We start from the raw sequence: 22665 nt of genomic DNA, 5'->3' as shown, positions 1-22665 counted from the left end.
TTTGGCTTCATGACGCAATGATGGCGGTATTTTTAACATCGCCGGCTCACTTTTGCTAGCTTCCTTAGCATTCGCGCTTTATGTTGTTGTTATTTTTTCTAACTTCCCCACTGGCTTCTAAAATTCCTTGCGCCGCCGTTGGCTGCTGAAAACCAATTCCATTTTATGACCAGTGCCAGTACCGCCAGTTGTCCAACGCGCCGAAAAGACACCCGGGTGCTCAGCTTCGCACCAGGCTCGGGGCAAATCTCAAATTTTATGTCTTAACATTTTCAGCCCTCCCACAACCATTGCTTCCTAACTAACTTGAACTTCTTCTTCTTCTTTTTCTTTTGCACACATTTCTTTCTGCAGGTGACGGGCATCGTGGGACGTGCCGATGTGTTGGCGTGTATATTCTTCCTAATTTCGCTGCTAGTCTACCACGGGTAAGTATGACGCTTCCAGTTATGGTGCCCCGGTTCCCCAACGCTTAGCTTCCCGACATTATGCAGTGTGCGTACGTTGGGCTTTAACTACAAAAACAAGAGATGGAAAAAAGCACAAATCCACTCATGAAAAGCCGCTTGCCAGAAAGCGCTTACGATTTACGCCCTAGCACATCCACACCACCGCTCAGCAGGAACGGCAAATCATAAACGTTCAATTTACGAAACGATTCTCGAAGGATAGTTCCCTCATCTTGAGAGAAAGTTTGGTGTGTTGTCTTGTTCTTGTGCTAGCCGCAGCCACGGGGAAACTAATCCCGAACCAACCGGCCCCCTTGGGAAAGTACAAACATGAATCCCACACGGTTACGTCAAAAAGAGGTCAAGCATGCATCTGTATTCTAGCTGAGCAGCGGCGGCTGTCCGTGATCTCTCCCCGGACGGTCGTCATGGCAAAAAGTTGCTCCATTCCGGCGCACATGATCCGACGGTACGGGGCTTCCTCTATGCCTGGATGGATTAACAACACAACCCATCCAGCGTGTCAGTTTGGGAAAAGTGATAGAGCGATCGTTGGTAAAGAAACGGACTTGTTCGTACGCACACGATGAAGAGATAAAGATGTGTTATTTGACCACCGGCGAGGAACTCCTTTTTTTTGGCAGGGGGCATAGAAGATGTTAAAAGTTTGGCTCGGTGTGTATTCACTAGCTCGCTTATTCTCATTTCTTGTTGGAGTAAGTTTTTCGCCCATACTGCCTGGACAGGATTAACAAAGAAATGTGAAGGCAAAATAGCTGATGGAGGTACTGGTGGGACAAAAATGGCACAGAAGAATCTACGCACACCGGTGCACAAGGCATTAGCAGCAAATCCGTTTTCTCTCTTCGTGTTGGGGTGATGATTGTAAGAGCATTTCTGTTCCTTAGCTTCTGAAAATGCATAACAGATATTGCTTTCGTCTAGTTTCGAGCACTCTTATTTCCCCACAACTCAGACTACAGCTCATCAATGATCAAGCTTTGCAGCATTCGAATGAATATTTAAATACGTTTATCATGTACGCCAGCAACACAACAGTCAAATCCTTTCGGCACCTTTTAAAAGGCTTACTCTTTTTTTACTCCTTTGCCCCACCTTTCCTAGAACCATTAGCATTAGTGGATAAAGTTCTATTGCGCATTTCGGATGGAAAAAAAACTCCACACCGTGCGGTACGGTTGGCGAATGGGGTTGAGCAAGCGGTTGTCGAATTTTAATGCGCCTCGCCCCTGTTTTTGTTCTCCCGAAAGCACTACCCTTTTCAAACACTTTCCAGCCGAGATGTTACGCCCCGATCCGAAAGAGAGAGTGAGAGAGAGAGAGACAGCCCAGCAAAAGAGAGGCCTTTCTGTAGTCGAATGGAACTTAAATTCATACGCATTTAGCATAATTGCTCAATTGGCAGCAGTTTGTAGAAGCAAGAAGAAAAAGCCCTAAGAGGCAAAACGTTTTCTCCTACGCCACACAAACGACCGGAGGTCCGGAGTGTTGGTTGGTAAATAATAAAAAAGGGAAATTAGAAAAAAAGCGATGACGAAGGGAGAGCTCGTAAAAGCACGCGAGGCATGGGCTGTGCTTTGATCTGAACGAAGGAGCAGAGGGTCCACACGTCCGAACGATTTTAGTGCCTTTTTGAGGAATGTTGCCATCAACTTTAATTGCGAGTGACGTGTGCTCGGTGGTGCTGGGGAGAAGGGAGAAGAGACTAGGCAATGGAAAGGTTGCACCAATCTGTATCCTTCTATATACTCCCTCTTTCTCCCCCGCAGGGAGGAAAAGAAAGCGGGTGAAAAGTTTTACTGATAGGTCATCATAATTCAAGCAATTAGTGTGTTTGACCGTACCAATTGCTCACTAAAACCTCGCCAGCTCCCTACTCACGTCGCGCTAACCCTTTCTCGACTTCCTTGGAATGGAAAAACGATCCCGAGACGGGTGCCGTCACTACCCTTCCTGGAATGAATTATTCACGAAGGGTAAAGCAGATCGACGTTTTAATTTCCTTCTGCCGGCGCCTGTGCGCAGGGCGGTAGGCGAAGCGAATGTCGGATTTCATGCTTGCATACTGTTAGGCGCACTGGCACAATTTTGGCAGGTGTTGACCTTTTTGAAGCGTTTTTGGTCGCTGTGTGTGTGTGCTGTTGATCCTTTCATGCGAATTTTGTTAAAAGACTCGGATAGGGCAAGTGAGCAACAGTCTCTCTGCCTGTTCATGTCAGTGTGTGTGTGTGTGTGTTTGGGACTGTTTTTCTAATTAAAATGAACAACGATGACTTTGCGGCCTGGGCAGCTGCTGACAGTAGCGTAAATAGACAGAACAAACGGACAAACAATAGTAAAAACAAAAACGAAACTCAAAAACAACAGCTGCCAATGGGCGGTGAACCGGGCGCTGACCAAAGGAAAACAGTTGTAAAAATACCAGCTGCTGCCCGAAGAAGCGTAGTGTCGTAAGGCACTTCTTTAATGTTTAAACACACTGTGCACCCGTCGCGTTCTCTTCCCTTCCGCCGCATCGTTGGCATCTTGCTGGGACTGTTTTCTTTACTTGTTTTTATTTTTCAGTCCACTCCTCGTTCGCTTGTTCTCTTTCCTATGCCCCGCTGCATAAACTTTAGAAGTTGAATGCTATTACAGCATGACAGAGTTTTCTGTTTGTGCATTGTTTAAGGATGTAGCTCTTGTAGCGTAGTTAGCCGTAGAAGACGTGAGGGAAAGAAAATACCTCTCAATGAAGAACGCAATAAGCTACAACGCGCACACACATACACTCACAGGCACAAGTAAAAGAACTTTAAAAAAGAAAACTTGACTGGTGAACCAGTATGGTTAGTGTTTTAAGAAAATGAGACAACACCCGACAGGAAACTTACGAACCATGACCGAGGGTTGGGAAATGACGAAGAGTGAACTTTTCCCTTCGCACCGCGTCAACCACCGCAATGCCGAAAGACCGCCTAGAGCGGCAATGTCAATGCAATACGGCAAACGAAGCATTCGAACAAGACAACGATGCAAGCCAAAACCCGGATGAGTGCTACTTACGAAAGAAAATGACAATGCACCACCAACTTCTTTTGCTTCTGCTTGCTGGTGTGGATGATGCAGCAAAGACACAGATGCGCTACTACGCGTGGAGGGCGGGTGAAAACTCATCTCAAATGGGACAAAGACAAAACCTCAATCGGATCGGACCACAACGTTGCGAACGGCGTGGAAAGCGTGGCTTCCGTCTTTTTCATGGATTACAAGTTCCCTTTACCGTGTTCCATTTGCTATCGGATGGTTTGCTTGCTGGTTGAGCTCGTTAGTTTAATTTTTGTTGCAGCTTACAGGGCGTACTTTCATTATTTAACATTTTCCCGCCATAGCTTATGTGCCAGTTTTTTAAGGGAGGTTTAAATTTTCGCAATTGAATCAGCCATGATGGTAACAAAATGGAAACAAAATAGTCAACTTCACAATTAAAGAGTAATTTGCTGCGAGATATGACAAAAAAGGTGTGCTGGAAATAAAGTATTGAACAGACAATCGTATTAACCAAACTGCTGGTTTATCTGTCAGTGACAACTGTTGTAAAAGCTGTTTTTAAAATCAATCATAACGACGTTTTAAAGCGAAAGTGTAATTTCATTTCTATTAGGTTTTTGGTCTCTTGTGTTGACTGTAAGCGTTATGTCACTTGCCACTCATACTGTTTTTTTTCATAATCATACTTGGATGTTAAAATAATTCATAACATACTCTGCCATGTGACATGTTCAAAATGGAAGGAAAGAAAGACTTGACATGTGGCTTGGGGCAGACTGCACAACAAAACTAGTTTGGAAACGGTAATTTGTAGCTTTATTGCGTACATTTAGGCAAAGGCTTACTACTGTCATATTTCCATTAAATTGTATTATTTTACATACAACAGACCAACACACTTTAAACGACTTTAAACCTTTTTTGATCAGTGACAATTTTAGGAATTGGTGTAACGTTTCATTTCTCAAGCGCTTTTTTTATTCCATTTCTTTTACTTTTCAGTCGTTCCCATCAGCCCGACATGAACTCGATCTGGCTCAGCATCGTACTCGGGGGGCTGAGCATGCTGGCGAAAGAGACGGGCATCACCGTGTTTCTCCTAAACGTTGCGTACGACACCTATCGCAACTGGCCCGCTCTGAAGCGCACCATGCAGGACATGCGCTGGAGTGAGGAGACGCATCAGTTTGGCCGCCGGGTGTCCCGGGTACTGCTCTCAATGGGAGTCCTGCTAGCGGTCCGGTTGGCCCTGCTGCAGGGTTCACTGCCGCGCTTCTCGCAGCAGGACAATCCGACCGCCTTCCATCCGAATCTTTACGTGCGGTAAGACCAATCCCACCGATTGATTAATACACAGAAATACATTTAATTCTAATCGAATGCGTTTTGTTTTATCCTCGTAGCCTGCTAACGTTCTGCTATCTGGCTGCCTTCAACTGGTGGCTTCTGCTGTGCCCTTCCACGCTCAGTCACGACTGGCAGATGGGTTCGATCCCGCTCGTTACCACGCTCAGCGATCCGCGCAATTTGCTCACGTTTATTGCGTTCGGTGCAGCGCTCTTATTCGTGTTTCGTGGTCTGATGGATTGTGAGGTAATTAAAACATATCGATTATTTATTGTTTCCATTCCCATTCCCGTTCAAAAGATAGACAATTTTACAGCGGCAATCGATACAGGGACGGTTGCAAACATAAATGATCATCAAACAAAAATGCAATGATGTTTGAGCTTAGCTCCGGGGACGGACCGCTTCATCTGGATGCCATCGAGGAAAAAATGTTTTTGGATTCATTCCAATCCATTCCTAAAACTGCCATCCGTAAAAGGAAGCAAAAAATGAGTTTTTCTACCAGTCAAAAACGATATTCTAACCTATTGCATACTGCTAGGCGCATACTAACCAACACGAACGCTTGACACACGGTGCAATAGGTAGCACGGTCCCCAATCCTGATTCATATTGCATCGGGCCCAGAAATGTATTTGCTCACGGTTTTATGCGTTTTGCATGTTGGCAGCGTTTTCTAGCTGTTTTTTTTTGGGGTTTCCGTTCCCGTTCTCTTACTCGTTATTATTATCCCAAAACCAGCCAAACTGCACGTATTCCTTTCGCTCCGCGTATCCACGTACCCATCCATCATAGCGTTCGCGGTATCTATCCGATAGCGCAAACCGATTGCAATCAACTGTGCAAATATTGTATCATGTGGCCGGGAAAACGCGCTCGGTGCTCAGTTTTCGATTTCAGCTCACGATTGCACCGGCAGCATAAGCTGAAAGTAAAACGAATACACCAACATCAATACTCATAGTGCATAACAACAACGACGCAAATGAAAAAAAAACAGCAGCAAAAACAGATAGGAGGACTCATTCACATCCCCCAAAGGCAAACCTCATCGTGCAGTTCTGTACGCTAAGCGCTACCGGATGGCCGGAAAACTGTGCTAGCTTCCCGGGCTTTTCACAGCAAACGCAGAGGACCAAAAATAAAACAAAAAAACAACTGGCAGGATTGATTGATGTAATGCATCGATTATTTATTGATCACTGCAAGCTGCTTATTGACGTTAATTGCCCGGGTATGGGTAGACGTGGCTCTATTTGCAAACGCGTCACGTTCACGTACGGGTGCACCGTGGAGGATTTAGTGTGGGGGATAAAATAAAGTTTGCTTTGCTTTTGATGCGATGCAATCGGTGCATTAGGTCGGCTTTTTGGAGATTGTGTGCCTGTTTGTAAATCAGCGCCGAGATTGTGTTAATGCGCCTGTTGGTATGCAAAACGTTCAGCTTTGTTTTTGCCTGCAATATGCAACTAATGCCTTTGACTTCTGGCGAGCTCCTAAAGATGTGCATGATTGGTCTTAGTGTTTATTACCACTGGTGCATGTTACTCAATGCCTGATAGTATGCAATAGAATAATATATTTACATTAATAAAAAGAAGTTTTAGAAGCTTTACAAAGTTTTTACCTGAATTTAAAGAAATTTTATTCAAAATAACTATTTCATGAAAGCCTGTTTCAATGATTTGGTTTTTCTGGGATATCTTGAAATATGCATCGTTCAGTTACATAAAATATTATTTTATAAATTACCTTTGTACCAAACATAATAATATCAAACAATGTCACATCTAAAAGTACTTCAGTTTTTCAACAGCCATTTAAAAGGCAATAGTTTGCTGTATTGAATAATGTTGCCTTAAAAGCATCTCCTTCAAGTATTGGATCTATTTTGCATGTTTCCTTATTTTGAGGCAAGTTGCTTGTCATTCATCGGCGAAAAAAATGTTGACAAGGGATAATATCGAAGCGTTAGGAAAATCAGAATAAACATCGACAACTGATAGCGGCGACAAGCTGGTAACATGGCCTCCACTCAGTCCCACAAAAAGAAAGCTCGAATTTCGAAAGACTTGAGCTCGACTTCAGTTTTCAACAAAATGAAGCGAGATTTTCTTCTGCACTCCGGATCGATTCCTCGCCGCTGGCAATTCAAAATTCAATTCGCAATGCTTGACAAAATACCAGCCCAGCACAAAAGATTACAGCGCTGATTGGGTGAAGCGTTCTTTCGGGTCGTCTAGAAACCGGGACGGACGTGAAGTGCGTGAATGTGCCGTGACGCGATACAGTCAATCTCGGGCATCCACTCAGCTCATTAGAACAAATGGGCTTCATTTCCCAATCGCTCCCCGTCTTAATTTCAACCAGCCGGCAGCATTCGCACCATCGCAAATCCTTATCAAGAGCAGGACGATGCGGGGAAAACCACTCGAAAATGGAATAAAGACCTTGATGATGTAAGTGATGGTGGTGGTTCGCAATGGTGCAGGCATTTCTTGCCAGCTCAGCGCCACCGACTTCCGGCCTGCCAGATCGTTTGTTGATTTATCTCTCGTTTAGGATGAGATTTTTCTTGGCTTCTTCTCTTTCTTCACTGGCATGGTGCGTATCGTGCCGTATCAGTGCCGAGGGTAGACTTGCAGAGACGCGTTCTGGTTCATCTAATTTCCTTGATCCCAACACATGAACACACACACAAACACCACGCTAATGTAGCGAGGGAAGACCGAAGTAGTGTGGTGACGCGTTGGCCATTACCTCGGTGAGACCACTTCACAGGCCCGAAAACCCAAACCCGAAACCGATCACACTTATTCGTCTTTGTCGGCACCTTTTTTTTAGCGAAATGGGGACGACTCGGGTACGCAACTCTCAGAAAGATGGTAACGGATAGGGAGAAGTGGGGATACAGCAACCAGAACCACATCAAATTATTCTGTTTTAATGCCTTCGCCAGAAAACATCAGTTTCATGCCGTCGTCAGCCGTCTTTAACCTCATTTCAGGGCAGCTCGTTTGAGCGGCGCTCGTTGCTGCTGCTACTTTATTGGCAGCACAAACAACCGGAGGCACACAATGGGCAAAAATGTGACTACTTAAGGACAAATCCTTGGTTTTAGAAGTTTATCTTTGAATGAAAAGTAACAAAAGAACGAAGTACGTTATCATGCCTGAGCTTACTCATGTATTAGATAATCTATTTAAACATTTTTCTTTATTTTTTTTGTTTTTCTAGTTTTTGTATTCTTTTTTTCATGTTGAAGATCAATTGAAAACAAACATCTAGTTTTTTTTTCAAAATAGTTAAAAACACATTTTAAAGAATCGCACGTTGTTTACCTCGAGGCGCTAAGCAAAGCTGCCGACGGACAATTTGTCATTTTTTGAATGTTTAGTGAAAATGATGGGGTTGAAGTCGTTAGAATAACATGCTTGCCCTGTTTTTTTATTCCTTTGTTTACTGTAAAGTTATAGCATAGCATCATATTGCATACCTCCAGGAGTTTGCTTATTTAGTAGTATTTTTATGGTTTTGCATAACTCTAGGCGTTGAAAAAAGCACAAACATTTATTCCAATGAATTTACATGAATTTACAAAAACTTTTAATTCTTAAATGAAACAAAACCTTTTTATCCACGTCCTAGAAACGTCACAGTGTCCAAATGTTACGCAAATTCACCCACCAAACAAGCATCGTATGTATCATTTCTGCCCTTAAGCCACTCGCAGCCCCTTATTGGATGTGCGCTAGGTGTACACGCACGCCAACGCCTGTCATGATGTGCCGCGACCAAATACGCACACACACACACACACACATAAACCCCTCGCATCGTGTTATGTGTTATCAATCAATCAGGACAACTCTCTTCCCTGCATGCGCCTGCGATGGTTTGGCGTTGTTGCTGCGGATGGTGGATACGCTTCGTCCCAACGCCCCGTTCACTCGACAGCCGCTTGTTATGTATTGTTATGTGCGGCTGTTGATTGATGAGACGCTCTACGATCAACACTTTGATGCGGAACGGGCAACGGCAAGAGGTGCTACCTTCGGACTGGTACCCGCGCCACCTAAACCCATTCTTGTTTTGCCAACGGCACCGGGAACGGTTCAAGCAGCCGCGCAGGAAAGTGTTGCGAGCACGGCGAAAGAAATCTGACTCCACGCTGTGGCTTTCGCAGCCGGCAGCAGCAGCAGCCTGGAGTCTCGGGTAGCAGCAGTAAATTGATAAGTGAATTAGATAAATGACGTTTTATGTAACTTTTACTTTTTCGGCCTAGCGAGACCTCATTGGACCTGCTGAATACTGAGGGCTTATTGTGAGGAGGACCAGGGTAATCAAAAACGCGCCGGATGGGTAGTCATGTTTTTCGGCAAAAGTGTGCCATAAATTTCGGGCGACAGTATGCCTCAGCATCCCTTAGAAATAGAAAGCGAGAGACTGAGAGCTATGCGGAGTCAAGTTGTTTGCGGGCCTGCTGCGGACTACCTCGACCGAGCTGCTTGATTGACAGGTCTCTGGTCCCGGGGTCTGGGTGGTATTGGTTTTCCGACACCGCGCTTCCGGGCTCCGACAGTTGCAATCGGGATTACGTCAGCTATAAATTGTTGTTCTCGGTGACGACACCGACATATGATCACCGAAATAAACCCAACTAGCGCTGTCGTAGCGGCCCGGCTCGACTCGATGCCGGGATGTTATCGAGTACAATCTAACGACAGGCGAACCGAAATCATGACAGCTTAAGATAAATGATGTACTCCCGAGCCCCAACCAGCGGAGTGGGTAACGGACCGGATACCGCTTTTGGGGTCCTGGGGAGGGTGGTTATACAGGGAAAAGATGTCTCGCTTCACGCGCTTCGGTCAAACCGATAAGCTCCGCCGCCGGTTGCGAAATATATTGGCCTTCGCAGGAAATAAATCCGTAGACGAGAAAGAAAGAGTCAATTCCTGGTAAATTGACATCGATAATAAGCCTTCAATGTATTGTTGATTATGATACGATTCTGGTGTATTTTTGTGAGGATTTAGGTTGACCTTCCTAGAAACAAAAAAAAAACATCCCAGCATTATTGCTGTCACCAAAGCGTGACAAGCATTTACTGTAACAATTGTCAACTCTATTTATGTCCCAACAACTTCTCATACCTTTATATTGTAACAAATTCCACCGAAAATACTTTCTAAAACATTCTGGTGTGATGTTATTTAAACTAACGCTTCGTTGAAGAGATTTAGTACAAACACATGCTGCAAAAGATAGAATTTATTTGCTGAGAAATTACTTCGTTCAAGGAATTTCTAGAGCTGCTTACCGAATCTTACACAGCTTCACCACGGAAGCTTTGCATTGCAAACGTATCCTAGTCGTCCACTTGGTACATCTTAATGGCGTTCAGTTCTGAGAAAGCAACACACACACACAGCCAACACATTAGCAAGAAGCGAGATTGTAAAGTGGTTGCAGCGCAAGATTACTTACTCGGATCGTAATAATCATGCACCAGAACGTAAGCGGGACGCTTGAGTGTAACTTTCTGCCGCCGGTACGCAGTGATTGTAAAACAGTTCCGCTCCGGGCCCATGCTGTTGTAGTACACCACCACCGAGGTTGCCCCGAACCGTACTTCCGTTTTCTGTGCCCCGGAAAGCGAGTAAACGTGTGAGCGATTGAAGCTGACGGTAACCCTTCCGAAGACGCACTTACCTGTATCGGATTATGCTTCGTTGCACCGGTAATCGGTTGCCCGCGCTGCTCCACGGTGTACCCGCTGGGGAAGTTCACCTCCACCAGCACCATGTTCGAGCGGCCGTCCGACAGCTGCGGTGTAAAGCTCGAGCACACCTCTAGCTCCAGCTGGTGGTTTGCGTTGGTTACTGATTTCTGCAGCTCCAGCACGAACTGGGCGGTAAAGTTGCGCAAGTCTACACCGTACTCGTACACTACCTGCAACAGCCCAAACCCGATGCCGGCGACGTGCAGTTCGAGTTGAGCCGTCTCATCCACACCCTGTTGGGCGTGCTGAAGCGTACCGATATCTTGTGAGGTGACGCGAAACTCTTCCTTACGGCCGGCGTGTCTAAGCTGCACCGAGTAATCATTCCTCGACGGGGAGATCTTTTCCGCCAGCTTGGTAAGTGCCTTCAGCCCTACGAACGTGTCCTGCGTGCGCGGGAAGCTGCCGGGGGTGTAGCGTTGCTTCACCAGCCACCGCATTATGGAGGTCCCGTCCACGTACTTCTCCGCGAGCACGAAAGAAAGCAGCCCATATGCGGTCGTCTCAATACCGTGCGCATCGCGGGCCCAAAAGCGCTCCGTACCGTTCTGCTGCACCGTTGACAGGCCGATGAGCTTCTCCAAGAACCGCTCGCCTGAGATGTGTTTCTGTAGCAGCAGCGCGTACGTAGCTATGGCAAGATCGTACGAGTCTTCAATACTGCCCAGCGTCTGCGTGACATAGTCGATGCCCTTTTCGATCGCTGCCCGATGCTTGGTCGCGACTTTCGGCTGCTCCAGCAGTGCAATCAACACGAACGAGGTCAGTGCAATGCCTTGCCTTAGGCCACCCTGCATGTCCCGATGGAACACGGGCCCAACCTCATCGAACCTTCCAGTGCTGTGCTGGCGAGCGGCAAGCCAATCGAATGCTTGCTCCACCATGCTCGGTTCGATCTCGGAAATGTACTTTGCCGCGGTGGCGAGCGTTTTACCCACGAAAGCGGTCAGAAAGACGGCCCCTCCACTTTTCTCCCACAGCCCGAACGATCCGTCCGGCTGGCGGTAACGCATCTGGTTCTGGTAGCCCGCCCTGAGCAGTCCGATCGCTTTGGCCGTGAGCTGCTTGTCGGCGGACCCGATCGACGTTAGGTAGTCGAGCACGAGGACGATGGGGACCAGTCGCATCATGTTCTGCTCGCCGCAACCCGTCGGCACGGACAGCAAACTCTCCAAGTTGTCCATTACCGAGGTGAGGATGTTTGCTGGAAAGAAGACGTTAGGACGCTTTTAGTATGATCTGATTTCTAGCATTGAAGGCTAACTTACGTGTGAGAATGAAGTCAATCTTCCTCGTCCCAGCGTCGGCCTTCCGATCAAAGTCAAGCCCCAGCACGAACGATTGATTCTGGTACGTGTTGTGGCAGAAGAAGCGAGAAATCATTTCACGCTTTACTAGACTTTCTGGAATCACGCGAATGACGCTTTCGATCGAGTCCTTCGCAGGTTCAATGGAAGCATCCACCCGCACGGTCATCTCACCCAGTTTGCGTGCTTTTATTAGGAACGCCACTGGAACACCAGTGTCTGGAGATGCTTCAATCGATTTAGTGTAGCTTGTTTCTGTTGAGGAAGTGTACGATTTATGCTTTTGGGCCAGTGTAAGCCTCACAAAAGTCCTCTTACCTGTAGCAGGTCGTCCGACAAATTCGGTCTGATTATCCACGCTAAATAGCGTCACGGATGCTTTGTATTTCTTTGGGAAGTTGTTAAAAACGATAAACTGCAACTCGACCAGCTCGCCCCGTTTGATGGAGTACGGCATGTTGGGCACGATGTAAAATGGCTGAACGGTGGTCAATTGAAGCGTCTGCTTGATGATACCCAAACCATACACTGGATCGACGGAAAATCCTGTCAAATGCCATGCTGTGATCGTATCTGGAACGCTCTCCTTGGTCGTAGTGCTTCCCGAGGATCCAATTTTGTCCGTTTTCCACAGCCAAGATTCGAGAAAATTGGTTCGAAAAGAGACTTGTGAGTTGGAGGGACCGTTCTTGCTGGATGCCGATCCATCTCGAGCCGTCTGATCATTTGCTTTAGAAAAAATAAAATCAATGTTAGAGGGAGAGTACAACAACCTGGTCCGATTCTTACCTTTATCAAAGGTTATATGCTCCATTGTTCGTGCAAACAGTCCTAGACTCTGGAAATGATTAAACAAATGTTGTTTGATTAAACTTGCAACCTTAGAGCCACACTCAATAGGAGCTACCTCGGAACCAAATACAGGAACGTTATTCTTATTTGTCGTTGATGCGAATTAGTTTTTACAGATTCACTGATATGATGTATTTTACCCAACAACTACTTGTTTTTTTCTGAGGATTATATGTGGCAGCTCAGATAACTTATAACTTGCAATACTTACATGAAAAAGATCAAATTCGTTCCGCTCAACGCTGTAGAATTTATCGAACACACCCCAAACATCCTCCCAGAAGATGTCATGGTTGTTGCTGTACTGCAGCAAACTCTTGTCGTAGGCCGCCAGCGCCACAAAAGCGCCCGGAGGACCACGCATATTAAGTTGCAGCTGATCACCGGGTCTGATTTCTGTTCGGTCTATTTGTAGATCAAACTGCGACAAATTGGAAAACTCTCATTAATATCTATACACCATAAGGCATAATAACAAAACACTCTTGACTCACATTATTACGGAGATCTTCAAAGTCTATGTCCACAAAGTCACACAGTACAACGTTTTTAGCAACGGTTACAACGATAACTTTCGACCTGGGTACCATTTGGTCGGCTGCTTTGATTTCAATAAAATGTTCGGTGACTTTCTTGGGCTGCAAGAACGCAGAATCAACGATAGCACCTCTCGACACAACGTAATACATGAAGAAGGATAGCTCCTCGTTGCACGTCACTTTTAGTTTGAACGGTTTTCCAATTTTCACACTAAAATTTTCGAAGAATTAATCACATTTCATTCAAGGGAAACGCCGTCCAAAGTTTACTAAAACTTACTCGGAATCAAGCTTTACTTGCAGAAAGGCTTTGCTCGCTTCACGCTTGCTTATGCGCTCGTAAAGCAGCTCCTCGCTGCCAGCGTTTACCTGTGCGTGAAACAAAATTCATCCCGCCCGTTCTCTTTAATGCACTTTTCTCCAGGAACACTTCTCGCGCAAACAATTCTCACCGTAATATCGATCGATTCGGAAGACGCTTCCGGCTGAAGCGTCAGTTTGATCACACCGGCAGCATCGCTTGTATAGGCCACCCGGCGATCGGTTGTGTAAGCACCCTCCACCTTCACCTCGAAGGCAGCTCCTTTTGCAGGCGTTCCGTCCTGATATCGTACCCGCAGCTGACAGTCGAACGGCACTTTGGCACGAAATTCAGGCTGCTCTTTAACGAGCTCCACCCGATACGGAAGCTTGTAAACAGTGATTCGTTGTTCCTTATAAATTGTCCTATCTGAAGTGAGGCAGGCAACATGGAAAGAGATTGAAGAGATTGTTAGCACAACTTGTTTTACGTGCAAAAAAAGACTATCTGTAACTCGCGCACGAAAGTAAGTTTACTTGTTTCGTCCTGAGTAAATGCAACGTGCACACGCACGTCCTGCGAGTCGTCGTACACGCTCAGGTGCTCGTTGAACGGCAGCTCGAGCTGTATCGCACCGTACACGCCGACCACCCGCCGCTGATCCAATTTATCGTCCTCCAGGTACAGCTCAACCGTGGCGACCCCTCGCACCGGCTGCCCGGTGTAGTACCGCGCGGAGAGTGTCAGATTAAGGCGCTGGTGCTTTTCCAGCGGAACAGCGCGCGCCTTCACTGCCACCTCGAACGCCGGAAGCACGTATTCCCTAACGTCGAACGTTTTCGAGACGATTTCATTCGCTCCCGTGACCGTGACGGTGATTGTGTAGCGGCCCAGCAGCGGAACGGTTCCGATTTGGAGCTGCTCCTCAAACACACCGAGCTGCAGGCTGACCGCGGTCCATCGGCGAATGACATTGCGCTGTGGATCGTGCACGATTACGGTGGCGGTGACGGAGGGTGCCGGTGGCTTTAGATCACCGCCCAGCACGATCACACGGAACTGCAGCACGTCACCGGGCTTGTAGATGGGTTTGCTGAGCTGCACCAGGGCGGTGGTGGTACTCGCAGCGAGCAGCAAATCCGCTTCCCGGTGAAACTTAAATCCGTTCTGTCCATCGATGGTTAATTTATAGCTTCCGGCTGGCAGGCTTTCGGGCAGCTTGATGAGATGTGGAGCAAAGGGATGCAGTCTGATGGTAGAATTAGATGCAATGGTTTGCTAATCGCATTTACTTACCGGAAAGCTAATCACGCTGTTTGAGAGCAGCTGCACGCGGGCGGGTTGACCGAGGTGCAGTAGCTTCTTGCCACCAGCTGACAGTCCATCGAGTTGAAGGAGAAGGTTCCGCTCGTTCGTATTGGACTCAAAACTACTCAAAATGACGGTGTAATTCTGCCCAGCGCGAATATGCTTTGGACCAACAATAAGAATTCTGCAACAGTAAGAAAAAGCAACATTCACTTGCACAAATCAGAGCTAGGAGGACCTAAGAGCTAGGTAGAAGCTCACCCATGAACGAAATCAATCAACAGCGTTATCACTAACAAGCTGGCGCTGGCTAAATGCCTCATCTTAGCTTGCACCCTCTCGGAAATAAATCTGTTCCAGCTGGCTGCCAAAAGTGAACTGAAGCAAGCTATTATTCGAGCACCACCAATGCATAATGACGTGCTAATTATCAGCGGTAAGAGGGGATTCCTCATCCTCATCTGTTCGGACAACAAGGAGATAAGAATATGTGTGAATCCCACCAAAAAAAGGCAGTAATGATCAGCTGCGTTCTGATAATGAGAGTAGTGAGAGGAGAGTCGTTTGATTCTCGTGGAAGGCATCTAATTGAATGTTTGCTAGCGTGAAGTGATATTTACACTGGTTTAATGAGGATTAAAGATCAGTTTTATTGCCGTGAGTTGTAAAAAGTTTTGAGAAATTGATGAAAAATTGATTATGTTTTGACCTTTTTAAACCAAAAAGTTATTTAAATGTAAAAGGTAACATAAACGTATATTAAATGTTACATAGGGGGAAAGGGGGATATACATACAATCATGTACTGAAGCAAGGTGATTATGTGCAATCAAATGATTGTGAAAAACGAAAACTACTGATAACATGATTGGACGTGCATTTGCAAACATAAATATATACATAATTAAGAGCAAGAATTGAAAAAGTGTGCCAAAATGGCTAGTTTCAGTTCAATGAGAGTGTACATGCATGAATAAAATATAATTTAGTTTTTTTTATTTATTTCGTTATTTAGTCGATTTATTTAGACAATTAATGGATCTGATAGTACATATAATCTTAAATCTTAGTTTAAAAGCTCTGCGTCGTCAAATGAAAGTGAAATTGTTCTAAATGAGAATAGAACTGTCTGCACATTGTCAATAGAGAGTTGTTGTCTATGAATTCTAGCTGGTGCGTATATGAGAATATTTTTTTAGCAACTCAGGCGCTCGATAGATTGCAGTCCATGCAAAAAACATCGCGTGCGGTAGTCAGGCATATTACAATTTCTTTTCGAAGAGAGGCAACGAACTGCGACTCTAGTAAATCTTCGTTGCACAGATTCAAATTTCGCACAGAGCCTTATTGTTTGAAGACACCACACTACAGGGCTGAATTCAAGGATGGATCGGACTAGACCAGCGCTCGGCAAATTACGGCTCTTTGCTGTCTAGATGATGGCTCTTTGCCGTACGTATATTACATAGAACTTTTAAAAAGTAATTTTTAGTTATCTAATTGGCCTTTGACGTAGAACTCTACGAAATTTTTTGTAGAATGGCTCTTCTAGTCCAAGTTTGCCGACCCCTGGACTAGACAATTATGCTTTGACTTTAAACATAGAGGATCTCTAAATTAAGTAGATTGTGGGATAATCAAACATTTTGTTTGTTCTGTCAATAAATAAATAAATAATACTCCCAATATGTGTCCTGAAGGCGAGTTTATCATCAAATTCAACACCCAGATATCTTATTGATGTACAACGCATTAGTTCCGTTTTATATAAGTTTGTTATAAACTATTGTCAACTGGTCGTTTCAAGCGTTGGAAAGACACAATGCAACACTTATTGATGGAGATTTCCATATTATTGGTCAAGCACCACACACAGAATAAATTGATAATCTGTAGCATAACACAATCGTCACTATTCCCTACTCTACTATAAAGCCTCTCATCATCCGCGTTTGTCAATCGGCTCAAAGGCTCTATAAAAATAAACAACAAAAATCATCTTTGTATAAAAGATAAGAGTCATCGGGTAACACATACATCAGATCGTTATTATGCAAGGAAAATAGTAAGGGGTCAAGGTTGCTTTCCTATGGTACTCCGGAGTGACAACTGATTAGCGACGAAACTTTTTGGTTACGTTTCACTAGATATGTGCGGCCTAAGAGGTATGATCTGAGCCAAACTATAATGGGATCTGACAGACTTATTTTACTCAATTTTACGAGCATGAATCTAGAAAGGACCCGATCCGCATATTTTTTATGGTCAGTACACTTAAGCCATACGTTCCTTATGACCATCAGTTTCATAAATTGAAACAGTATTCGTAATGTTAGTATAATTAAAAATAGTATCAAAGCAAAAGTAACCACAAGCTAAATGTTATCTTCGTTTAAAAACATTTATTTAATTTTAATTTCGCTACACAAACGTATAACACGGAAAGCTTGATTGATGTGATATGATTTTAGTGCTCTGAATTAAGTTATCCTTAAGTTTCGCTGTCAGTCCAATGCTAAGTGTCGTAGAAAAGTTGTACATTACGTCCAGCTTTTATTACACATATACTTTAAACTATTACGATTTCGAGCGCTGTGTCCTTCAATACCGTTGATGACCGCCTCATCATTGTTGGTGTAAAATGTGCCACGGCCACCGATTACCGTATCGGGAGACTATCATCCCTAGGTATAAACATCCTATCCTGGTCACGGCACCACATGGAATTTATTTCACGTTAAATTAATGGATTTCGAAAAAGGAAAAACGAAAAAATCTCTTCTCACTAGAATACTAGAAACATATGTACACAACGTCAGTTGGCAAATCAAACTTACTTTTCTTCAGATTTTCTATAAATTTTCAAAATTTCCTTAAAAAAATTTAAAAAAACACATAATTAGAATTATAGTGTTTTAAGTTCCTATAATTAGCAATACGGCCTTTTTGGGCCGTTCCTCCTGAATAAAAAAAATATCCTATAATTAATCTAAATGTTGCTCTGGAATGGGTAAAACAGTGCAAAAAATAAGTCGCGTTTCTGGAATATGCTGCCTGTACATCTCCTTCCCAAAGGTCATCTTGAATTGGAATTCTTCATTGAAAAGATCTTGCTTATTTGATTGCAGCATTGATATTTTACGAACCCACATTCAATGCCGGTGCCGGCCAATTTCATTAAAATGAACAAAGAGCCCTCAAGCAATATCCATCCATTACTTCCGAGTGACCTACAACAACTTCCAGCTCCCGTGAATGCTCAAACAAAACCACACTCACACAAAACACATCACATTGAATGAAACATAACCACCACACTATTGATGTGTGTGCGGCTATACATGCCTGTGCGCGCTTCTTGGTACAACATGCTCACTCAGTTCATTATCCCCCACTGCGGACCGGGTGACTTCGTTAGGAAAGTGTGTGTGTGTGTGTGTGTCCCGTACCACGAACGAAAGTTTTCGAAAGCATGTTTACTACAAAACTACCCGGTTTCTGTGCTCCCTGCACTCCCCCCGCGTTTCTTTTGCATTTTGCTTCTCACGGAACGGGTACGGTTCGTTTTATGGTCAATCGAATTCGAACCGTCGTCGTGCAGCTTGCGTAAAAATATCTGTCAGCACTCTTCATCACGTAATTCAATTGGCCTGATAGGACTGTTGGACTCCCCCCCCCCCCCCCCCTCCTCTGGCAGTGGCAGTTCACCCAGACAATAAACGGGCGGGACAAGAGGGTACTGTATAACTGAATAAACACTTTCGGCGAACAAAACCAATGCAACGCCCTAGGTTCGTGTTTTGCTCGAGTCCTAGAAACTTGCCCAATTGTCTTGCGAGGCGTATTTCACCCAAACTGTTTGGCTGCTTTTTGGTCTGAGTCGTTTTGGTGGTGGACAAAGGAAAAAGAATAACATATTGAAGTGTACAGTGTCTTGTTTTGTTGGTAGCCGGCACAACACACTCGGAAGTTTTGGGCTATTCCGTTTAAGACAGCCGCGTGTATGAAGGGGAACGTCCTGCCTGAGAACATTCTCTTTGATCTACCAGCACTGAACAGGGAGGAGAACTTCCTTGCCAATAGGATGACTTTATTACTGCTGCTGGACAGCAGTCTGGGCGGGAGGCGTGCACGAAACAATGGAAGGAAAACAAGCACCAAAATGTCCAAAACAAAACTGGTACAACATGTTCATTTGTGTTTTACGTGGCGTAAAAGCAAAACAAGGCAAAAACGGAAAGCCGCATGGTTGAAAGCAAAAGTGAGCATCTTATCTTTCAATCTCATAAAAACACTCGAATCATTGCTCGGTTATTGCGTCGGTACGCCTTTTGGGTAAGAGAAGGACCCGGTTGGGAGTGCGGAGTGCCGTGACGTGGACGTGTAGCTGTGTTCGGCTAATAAAGTAGATGTGGTACGTTCACTGCACGATAATAAATACCCTCTCAATACGTTATCTTCATCTTGCCATTTAGTTCTGGAGCTGAAAGTGAGTGCTCACATACACACATGCATGTCGGTTGGTCTCGTACGCAATTTTATTCAATGAAGTTATTCTGGGGTGGATCGAATAAGACACTTTCGCACACACACACACACATAGACAGAGCCATTGAAGGAAAATGTAGGGCTCGGAAAACCGCAAGCCCGCAAAACGTCCGTTCCGTCGGTTGAAGGATGATGGTGCCTGTACGAGACAATGCTCTTGGTTTGGTATGGCCCCGGCAGTGCTTGAGTTCTCGCACAGGGGCCACAGCTAGGGGATGGGTATCGAGCAATACCATAAATAGACGAAATGAAATTAGTCCAGGATAACATCGGTCGAGAGCGAGAATACTTAGTAATTGTGCCGTGCCGTGCCGTGCCGTGCCGTGCCGTGCCGTGCGAAAGAGATTCGCAACCCTGCAATCAATTCACATTTTATCGTATTGCTACCGAATATGTGTGCTTGTGTATGTGGGTATGTGTATGTGGTTATCTGGTTCGACACGGAAAACTTTTACACCTCCTTTTCTGAACGGTTTCTATATGTTATGGGGCGAGAAAAAGCCTTCAAAGGAGGGCTTGGAGTCCCGAGAGAGAGAAATTAATTTTTCACACTCCTTTCCTCTCACACCACCGGCAGCATAGCCCGTTGCTGAATGATGTGTGTGTTTGTGTGGGAGTGAAAGGTTGCACCTTTTTCACAGGAACTACGGCAATCGTAAAATTTGAGCCCCGTCCCTTCACTTTGGTTTGCAAACGGCCGGTGTGATGTGAAAAGTTTTTTCGTTCAGCTTAGGTACAGAAGGTGACCAATGGCTTGTGATAGGCGCATTTTAGTTGTGGTGTAAGCGGTGCTAACGAAGCGGGTTCAACAAATCGGTTGCAAATAGATCGACTTGAGGGCAGGGTAGTTATGCGGTTCTGAAGAAAGCTGAATGAGCCGAGCGGATTGGAGTGCCGTCGTGCTATTTGGCCGCTTCGCTATGAGATGGGTGTTTTATAAGCTAACGATTGTGGTTTGTTTGGGGGAGGAAAGTTTAAGGTAATTTGCTGGAAACTTTGCACAACTTTGACGAAGATAAACACAAAACGTTACCGTTAATGTTTTACTACTAACCAATATACTTAAATAAGCATCGACAAATTTGTGAAGTGTTTTTCTTAGGCTTTTCTTTCGCTTACTTTTACGGCTGAAGGTAGAAGATCTAAAACTATGGCACGCTTCCATCTTCCTGTGTTTTGACAGCTTTAACTGATACTTTTAAAGAATATGATGATATTTTGCATTCGAACTTCCACGGGAGCACTACTGTTTGTTGTTTTTTTTTTTTAATATACCCAAAGCATCTTGAATTTTCAAAATCATCACTTTGTTTAGATTCAATGATAAGATGATTTTTTATCCTTACAATATATACAAAAACCAGTAGAATTCAACATTCATAAAAAATATTTTCTCTCTTTATAGTTAAAATGGTAGAAAATGTTTTAGAACGGGCATTTTTTACCTTAACTCACACAAACTGTCAATCCGCGGTTCTACTAGGAGCAAATGCCAACTAATGAGGAAGCTTTTACTGTTAGAGGGAGTTTTGGGAGTTCAGAGAGCTGTCACTTACTGATTTTTACTTTTGTGTCATTTTAGCTTGCTTTCTGACGTTCATCGAACTGCTTTAATATCAACTAGGAGCCTACAATTATAAAGAAAGTGTTGTAATGAAAGAATATTATTAAATTTAAAAAAACATAAATAAAAGGAATTCATTCATAGTTGTCTTGAAGCACTAAGAATAAATTGTATGGATTTTTGACCATCAATCGTTAAATTTATTGATTAAAATGTTGAAGACCACGATTTTCTTCGGTGCTTGTGAAATAGCATTTGGTTATTATAATATTTTTAAAAGAATGAAGCTCAGTTAATGTGTTCGTTATGTTCATTGTACTATATGTATTTCTGAGTTGCGAGTCCGCCATAAAATGGTTATATAGGCCGTAGTAATAAAAATAGTAATAGAAATAATAATAAGTAACAACTTAATGTTATACAAATCTTAATCGATCTCTAAATTGTCGTTTCATTTAAATCAAAATGGCCTGCTAGTGCATTGGATTCGCGCGTCATCACCGTAATAGGTTCACTCGATCCGTGACGCGTATTTCTGAAATTAGGTCAAATTTTTTTGTAGTTGGTCTGTAAACATATGTTTTTATTTGATCCAATATTTTCGTACAGTCAATATGTCCGCAAAGTACGGTAGCAATAAACAGAACTTGTGTTTTTTTTTTTTGTCTATCGGCGAGGGTCTCTAATCCTAACAATAATCGACGCGATCGATATGGTGGCAAAGTGTTGCTGTCACTGCATTGAAGTCGTCCTATCGCAAAACGTGCGAATTGGCGTTTTCATCCTTTTTTTCCAAATGTCTGCAAATAAACACCAGACAATTGGGTAGTACTCCAGTGTTGGCCTAACTAATGCACAGTACAATGTTTTCACGTACGCTTGCTCACTTGATAACATCTTCGTAATGAGTTCTGAAAGTCAGTTTTGAGTGAAGTAGAACACATAGGTCGCATATTTCACTTCTTTTCTTCTTCACTTCTTCTTTTCGCATATCACACTTTTCAATACACAGACATAACATATTACACTTACACCACTTATCGAACAAGTCCAGAACCAATTGCAAGGTATTACAGTCTTTGGCAAAGGGAGTTATTAATCGTTTTCTTTAAAAAAAAACGTTTAGTTTTTTAGTGCCTTTTTGTGATGATATTTATTTCGTATTTCTTGCACGATGAATCGTTGGAGGTTCATCATTCATCATTGATCATTGAGAAAAGCATATTAATATCCATGCTCCTTAGAGTTTTTTTTTTATAAGGAAACCACGATCAACCGTATTGCCCCTTTTCATACATTGCATCGCAAGCTGCTCGCTAACCGTAACATAGCTGTGAAGACACTTAACTGCCACAGAAATGCTAGCAAAAAATTACCCCCTCCCTCCACTCTCCACCCGCCTCTGAAAGCCCAAAGCAATCCAACTAAAGCGCTTTCGAACAATCAATGTAATGAAAAAGACCTCTTAACTGTGCTGAATAATTCAGCAGCGCACCAGCAAAACCCCGGACAGCAGGATGCCCTTTTGCCCGCTATAAAATAGCTCAATAAAGAGTTGCTCACGACGCAGCGGACGGGCGGGTAGGGACAGTTCAATGGCTGGCGAGTGTG

At 44.1% G+C, this 22665-nt stretch overlaps 1 protein-coding gene across 3 annotated transcripts in view; it reads left to right on the top strand.

Moving 5' to 3' along the window:
* The window catches only part of LOC120956711 (protein O-mannosyl-transferase TMTC1-like), a 147409-nt gene that overhangs the window by 103856 nt on the left and 20888 nt on the right, over positions 1 to 22665 (top strand). For all 3 annotated transcript variants that reach the window (XM_040378405.2, XM_040378406.2, XM_040378404.2), the window contains exons 4-6: positions 355 to 428; positions 4503 to 4823; positions 4904 to 5093. In XM_040378405.2, coding sequence (XP_040234339.2) covers positions 355 to 428; positions 4503 to 4823; positions 4904 to 5093 — 585 coding nt within the window. The remainder of the gene's footprint in view (positions 1 to 354; positions 429 to 4502; positions 4824 to 4903; positions 5094 to 22665) is intronic.

Source organism: Anopheles coluzzii, chromosome 3 (genome assembly GCF_943734685.1).
Source record: "Anopheles coluzzii chromosome 3, AcolN3, whole genome shotgun sequence".
NCBI classification, from domain to species: Eukaryota; Metazoa; Arthropoda; class Insecta; order Diptera; family Culicidae; genus Anopheles; species Anopheles coluzzii.
The sequence above is the reverse complement of the archived record's forward strand: the minus strand, read 5'-3'. Positions and strand labels throughout refer to the sequence as shown.